A 7,143-nucleotide genomic window follows, 5' to 3' on the forward strand; every position below is an offset into this window, starting at 1 on the left:
CCCCTTCTATACAAACCCTAATATTTGGCACCCAGTATCTTGGCATCTACTATCTTGCACTCTTCTTCAAAGAGACACCATCTTCTATCATCCCTAGCAGTCTCAATAGAGGATGGGGAAACTGCCAGTAACTCACTTCAAGGGTGGGGCTTTGATAGATTTCGATACGTTTAGAGCAACTTTTAAGTCAACTGTCAACTTTACTGTAAAGGATGAGGCACGCAACCCTCATACTCCAAGAGATCGGGAAGAGCAAGGGGGATAGAGAAAAGGGGAACTGAGAAAATCAGCCCCCCAGAAGCAAGAAATCCTTCCTTCCTCTCCTACCGCCACATGGGAGGCAAGCTAGGGTTTGGGATCTAGTCTAAGCTTAAGGAGTGAGTAGTGACAATGAGTGAGCGGTATTGTGGCCTGGACCCTCAAACAACCTGACAAGACAGCATCTGGGCCAGTGTCCAAAGGGTGCGTGCATGCACCGAGGGGAGGGAGCGAGATGATGGGGAAGGAAGAACTTTGTAGGCTGCTATTGATGCTTCTAAAGAAACAAGAAACGAATATTTACGAATACTTGACATGCACATTGACAGTGGTGCTCGCTCCACTGTTCTTTCAGGATGTAGTCAGGCCATGTGCACTAAGTGGATTCATGGGTTCTACCATCTGGTTTAAACTGAACTCTCACAAAATGAACAAGGGGCTTAAACAGATCCCTGCAAAGAAACCACGGACTAAAAATGCTAATTATCCCAGCACAAGCAGTAAGAAAATGGCAGGGCTAACATTTCACGTACTCCCAATATAAGCATTTTGTCAAGCACACTGGAGAGTAAAAGTCTGCGTAAGTCAAAACAGTGAACGCATTTCCACACATCTATTATCAATGACTAAACTCCACACTAAAGAGGAAGGGAAATTTACACAGGTATATAGTTTCCCAGTAAACACTTATTAAGGGTATGTGCTCAAAATGTTTTACTAGTGGGAGAGACAATTGAAAAAAGCCTCAACTGGTAGTTTAGCAAAATTTTGGTATCTTCTAGGTCAGCCTTGTCCAGTGGAACTTTCTGCAATGATGGAAATGCTCTACAGTTCCACAGCCACTAGTCACCAGTGGCCATTTCATGAAATCTGACTAGCACTGGGAAATAGCCACATATGCCATATTAGTCCAGCTCTAATAGAATTTGCATTGGGAATAGAGGTTGGGATTGCATTGGGCCCCTCCAGCCAAATCTTGTCCACACAAGATTGGTTCATCTACCCTTTGGCCATACATACCATTTTAGAAAGGTGACTATCCCAGAAGTCCTACTGAAGGAAACCAGATTTAGGCTGAAAATTCCCTTTTTCCTCCCAGGATAGATTCTGGCTTTTACCAGGTGTTCAATTAATGCGCATTAGCATACCTCTGTATGGACAACACTTAAGCCACAAATTAAGACAAAAGGTATTTTATTCAAAAAACGCCAAGTATAAAAAAAAAAAATAAGATCTCTTTTATTCCCCTGTACAGTATTTCACTCAGATAAAACCAGCAGGCTACATGCTGCTCAAAACACAGCCCCAGAGAGGATCCGGAAGGCACACCATCCAGAACTGCTTTTCATAAATCTATCCTATATACACAAGTCAGCAATGCCCCTCCCCCATCACCCACGGACCCCATGCCCACTTGGGTAAGCAGGCGAGGGGGCCCGCAGCAGTCAGGGAGCTGCAGCAGCTGTCCCGCCTGAGTCCCGTCACCCTATGAACAAACAGAGCAAGCGTTGCAGCCTTCCCCAAAAGGTCCCCAAGTCAGAGGAGGAAAGGAGAAAAGAAAACTATGGCGGCAGCTGTGGAAGCTTGGAGCAGGAAGGGAACCAAATAAATAAATAAATAAATAACATTGACCTCCAGGTTAGAATGCGCATCTTTCCAAGAAAAAAAAACAAAAAACCCAAAACAAAACAAAAAAAAAAGCAGGTAAAATAATTTAAAGGCAAAATTAAAAAAGAATTAGATCAACTACAACCCTTTTGTACACTACCATGCCAACTGTACACACATTTACAGTTTTTCTGTTGATTTGCATTGTTTGTGCATTTTTGTGTGTGTGTGTGTGAGGTCTTGGCTTAGAAACAGTTAAGTAAAAACCAAAAAGGAAGACCAGTTCACTTGGGAGTTTTACTAAAGGAGGTGGAAAAAGGGCAGGTGGCTCAGCATTTGGCCCTGTAGCCTCTTCCATGGCACCTTTCATATGAAGGATGGGGGGAAGGGGTGGGGGAGAAAGAGAGGGAACCAAACCCAGGCAGATTTTTGGAGAAGCAGCAGGTAAAAGAGGCAAGTTCAAGTATTTCTCCCAGCACAGCCGGAGTCCCCACAGAAGGCACTCAGAAGAGTCGGAAGAGGTGACAGGGACTTAAAATGGTGCTAGTCCTATCCCACCCCAACCCGATTTCCCCCTACCCGACCCATCACGGCATTCAGCAGAACTCTTGATGAAGGGAACAGTTCCATGGCTGGATTCTGATCCACTCCCACCCCACCCGCCACCCCTGGGATTTTGCAAAGTCCAGCAATGCTGGACACTGATGAGAAGGAGAGCTTCTATGGGAGGAGTTGAGGCCTAGGACGGCTGGAGTGGAGTCTCTTCCTCCCTTTGGGAGGCAGCCTCCAGGGCCTGGGGTCTGGAATGAGTTGTAAATGTTGTTCCTGTATCAAGCACTGTCCTGCTTGGAGAGAAGTGTCACTGGTACTTGGGAAGCTGGAAACAGACACTACCCCTCCCCTGAGCATCTGACAGAGAGGGGAGAACCTGCCCGAGAAGCTATTTGCTGGGCCCTGGCAACAGGCTGTGGAGATGGATCTCAGCAGTTTCCTGGGGAAGGAGGACATCTTGCATCCATGGATGGTTCTGGATTTCTTCGAAGGATGGCCGATCTGATGGTCTCAGGGCCAAGCACCATCTAATGAGATGCTGACACTCTAGAGAAAGCAAGATAGAGGTTATGAATGACTCAACTTGTTTTTGCAGTGAAAAGGTCTTCCCACTTTGCTTCCCAGGGGCCCACAAGTCAGGGATCCAACAGAGACCCTACCCTTTCTAGAACGCTTATTCTTCAATGAGACGGTATTAACGCTTATTCTTCAATGAGAAGGTATTAACTAACACCTAGATGCTCCAGTCTGCTTTCAGCTAAAAAAGAGCTCCTCTCTTAAACCTGTAGTTTTCAAACTTCAATAGCTAGGGCCTTTCCCACGACGCCCACTCAACAGAAATAGGAAAGATGATGACAAGAGATTTTGATGAGACATCACTAAGCACGATGAGGTGATTCAATTCACCTACCAACCTACAAATATGAACACCACCCACGATGAGGTCACTGGAACCCCAGTATTTAAGAGAGCCTGCCTTAAGGGAGAAGGCTCAAAGAGCCCTCAATTTTTCACTCCCTGGCAAAACAGCCAGGAGTTGAGGGATCAGGATCCTTGGGTACTTAAAAAAAAACCTTTCAGTGAAACTAAATGGTCTTTTCTTAATATTCTCACACATGGCTCTTTCTCTGACCCCCCACCAAGGCACCCTCAAATGCAAACCATTTGATTCCTGCAGACCAGCTCTCAAGTGTGAATCATTTGGCTAGAATTCTAAGGCAAGGTCCATGGTATCTCCTGGAGACTGAAGCTCTCCAAACTCAAAGACCATCCTTGAGGACTAACAGCCTCGTGATTCCTGCTTCTCCTCAATAAAGGGCTTCCCAGAAGTTACCTGAAGAGACCCTCTGCCTGAAGAAAACTTGGCCCCTGATGATCTCCTCATCGTGCTCAAAGGGAATATCTCCACAGACCATATCGTACAGCAGGATCCCCAGAGACCAGACGGCTGCCGACCTGCCATGGTAGCGATGGTAGCGGATCCACTCTGGAGGACTATACACTCGGGTCCCTGCAAGCCGGGGGGATAGGAAGGAAAACATACTTTTAGCAAAAATAAAACACAAAGCAACAAAGTATGCTGAGTAACTCCTAAAAAAAAAGAAAAGCACCACCCTACTTCTCTCAGCAGCTGGGTGAACTCCATTTCCCCTCCCAGGGCTAAAAGGAGTAGATGAGAAGCTTATGGCAGCTCTCCAACCCAAAGCATTACCCACTTCTCTACCAGCTCAGACCATAAACAGCTCCAAGAAACAAACAGGGCTGGCCACAGACCCAAAGCCTGAGGCCTGTATGTGGTAGGACCACCCTCAATGGGAGGAGGGGATGAATATCTGCAAAATCAAGGGAGGTATCCCACAGACTATCCTTAAACTGCATTAAATGTCCTTGCCCAGGAGCCTGGTGAGAGTCTCATCTCAGATATGATCCAGGAAAGGACACCTGTACAGTATCCTAAGTCAGGGTGCCCTTTGAAAGGCCTTCCTCCCCACCCTCTGGATGTAGGAGTAGACACCCACACCCCTTCCTCCCCACACTTGAAAGGTAGAGAGGCAGGGCTGGCTTCAGACCACGTGATTCCTGTTTACAAACTTTGAGTTGTAAAAAAAAAAAAAAAAAAAAAGTGGGGCCATCCCGCTGGTGCTCACCAGGGGGCAGCAAAGACTGGAAGGAAAAAACATGGGAGGACCCGGCCAGCCATTAACTGTTAAATACAAAAAAATGCAGCCCAACCCAGCGTCCTCCAAGGGCAAATAAACACAAACCACAAGCCCCAGTCACAAGTTTTGAAAGGCTGTCGTTTGTTAGGTTAAGCCGCTCAGATGATGACCCACCCTCCCGTGCTTTGATCTCAAGCTCTCCATTCCTTCTTTACTGAAAGAACCCTCTCCAAGCCCCTCCCTAGGATAGGTTTTCATCCTCTCTGCGGAGACACCCAACTAATTTTCAAACCAGCAAGAGATCTTATTTCACAACATTCATTCCCGACTCCCTCACCCCACAACACCAAAAAAAAAAAAAAAACCCCAACAACAACAATTAATTATTTAGCGAAACTACTGTTTCTATTCCTTATTCGTCCCTAAATCAAAGGGGAGAAAAAAACCTGCAGCTCTAAAAACTACCTTACCGAAAACTAACTCCCTTATAAAACAAAACAAAAATCACAAAACCGGCATCAATTTTCATCTCTCCCGCTCTCTCCTCCCCCTTCCCCCCTCCCATCCTTTTACTGGCGGGGAAACTGGGTCAGACTTCAGAAATCTGGGCTACGGCCGGTTGCCCGCAACCTCTTATTCATCGGGAAAGCTTGGAACCCACTGAATTCCACTTAAAAAATAAAATCATGCCAGAAACATTACAGGTTCAGCTGGCTTGAAATCCCCGGCTTTCCTACGCTGGGAAGCTCTCCTTCGCCCCACCCCTGCTAGCATCTAGCCAGGCGGCCCGATGACCTTTACAAAGGGCCGGAGAGAAAAGCCTACCCAGGCCTCCAGGCCAGGCCGAGTCACCTGGGCAGTTCCCTCCCGGGCAGCTCCGCCCCCAGGCCTGGCTCACCATCGAAGTCCGTGTAGACGGTGTCCTTGAGCAGCGCCCCCGACCCGAAGTCGATGAGCTTGAGCTCGCCGCGATTGAGGTCGATAAGGATGTTCTCGTCCTTGATGTCGCGGTGAAGCACCCCGCAGTTGTGGCAGTGCCGCACGGCCTCCAGCACCTGCCAGAAGAAGCTGCGGGCCAGCTCCTCCTGCAGGGCCCCTCTTTCCGTGATAAAGTCGAAGAGGTCTTGCACCGGCTCGGGCCTCTCCAGGATCAGGACGAAACTGTCGGGCCTCTCGAACCAGTCCAGGAGCCTAATGACGCCGGAGAAGCCCGAGCTCACCTTCTTCAGCAGAACCACTTCCATGGGCACTCGGGTGCCATTAGGCTGCAGAGGGGCGAGGGGGCTGCATTAGGGCGGGAGTCGGAGGGTGCCCCTCACCCCACCCATCCTGGGGGTCGCCCCCTCCAGGGTACTCACCAGCTCTCCCCAGTCTGAAATGCGGTCCTTCTCCACGTGCTTGATGGCCACCTGGAAAGCCCCCCAGAGAGTGTTAGGTTCCCTCGCCCGGGCCAAACACACCCGTGCGCCCCCCGTCCGGCGCGCCCTCCCCGCGGCGGGCCGCCCACTCACCGGCAAGTTGTCGGCGACACGGATGCCTGAGTAGACCGAGCCGAAGCCGCCGCTGCCCAGGAGCGGGCCCACCTGGTACTGTGACTCCAGGGGCTCCTTCTCCTTGCCTAGGAAAGGGGGAGTCACAGGGGACTCAGTACCGGCCCGCGAGCCCCCAGCTCCCACCCTGGAGGTCCAGCCGCCACTCCATCCTCGGGTTGGGGGGGGCGCTCACCGGGCGCCAGCTTGGTGGCGTGCAGGTCGTTGCAGGGCGCGGCGCGCAGGTGGGCAAGAGAGTTGATTTTGGACAAGAGCATCCCAACCTCCAGGATGTCGGCGTAGGGACGGTGTCTGGAGGAGCTGCAGCAGGAACTGGGGCTGGGGTTGTGCCGGTGGCTGTGCCTACGGCTGGGGCTGAGGCTGCGGGTGGCGTTGCGGCTGCGGCTGGCGCGGAAGGCCGAGGGCGAGTCGGAGGACGACTGGGGGCGCTGCCGGGGCTGGCGGCTGACGGACACGCCGGCGGGGTCAGGCAGCGCAGAGGGCGGAGGGGTGGGCGGCTCGTGGGGCTTGTGCTGCAGCGCCGCGGCACAGGGAGCTGGTAGCTGCTGCTGCTGCTGCCGGTCCCGCCGCCGCCGCCACCGCCGCTGCCGCCAAGTCCTCTCGGGCCTCCTCCGCCACCGCGGCCGCTGCAGCAGACACCCGGCTCGCCCTGCCGCCAGGAGTAAAGGGGCGGAGCGCGCCGGCGGGTGGGGGGCGCGCGGGCGGGCGGGGATGGGGCGGGGCCTCTCCGGGAGGCCTAGGCGGGGAGCGGGGCTGCCGGGCCGGAGGAGGGAGGAGGGGGGGGGGGGGGAAGCGGCGGGACAGGGCGACTCCCCTCCGGCCCCGCCCCTCGCGCTCCGTCGCCGCGCCCCGGCCCCGCCCCCGCCGCCGCGTCTCCAGCCAACCAGAAGGCGATTGATCTGCATAACACGGCGCGCGACGCCCACGCCCCCGCCCAGCTCTCGCGGTCAGAATGGTCTCTACGCCGCCACGACGTGGCGGGAAGGAAAAGGCGCCAAAATGGAGGGGGAGGGGCG

General features: G+C 52.5%; 1 protein-coding gene across 1 annotated transcript; it reads right to left on the reverse strand.

The window, feature by feature from the left end:
- Nucleotides 1-1,435: 1,435 nt before the first annotated feature.
- PIM1 (Pim-1 proto-oncogene, serine/threonine kinase) lies at nt 1,436-6,798 on the reverse strand. Its single transcript, XM_059938789.1, has 6 exons — nt 6,303-6,798; nt 6,089-6,195; nt 5,936-5,986; nt 5,476-5,842; nt 3,752-3,928; nt 1,436-2,964 (listed from the first exon to the last, which is right to left on the reverse strand). Exons 1-6 carry the CDS (start codon nt 6,382-6,384, stop codon nt 2,807-2,809), a joined length of 942 nt encoding a protein of 313 aa, XP_059794772.1. The 5' UTR covers nt 6,385-6,798; the 3' UTR covers nt 1,436-2,806.
- Between the last annotated feature and the right edge of the window lie 345 nt (nt 6,799-7,143).

The sequence above is a fragment of the Balaenoptera ricei genome, chromosome 11 (genome assembly GCF_028023285.1).
Source record: "Balaenoptera ricei isolate mBalRic1 chromosome 11, mBalRic1.hap2, whole genome shotgun sequence".
In the NCBI taxonomy this organism is placed as follows: Eukaryota; Metazoa; Chordata; class Mammalia; order Artiodactyla; family Balaenopteridae; genus Balaenoptera; species Balaenoptera ricei.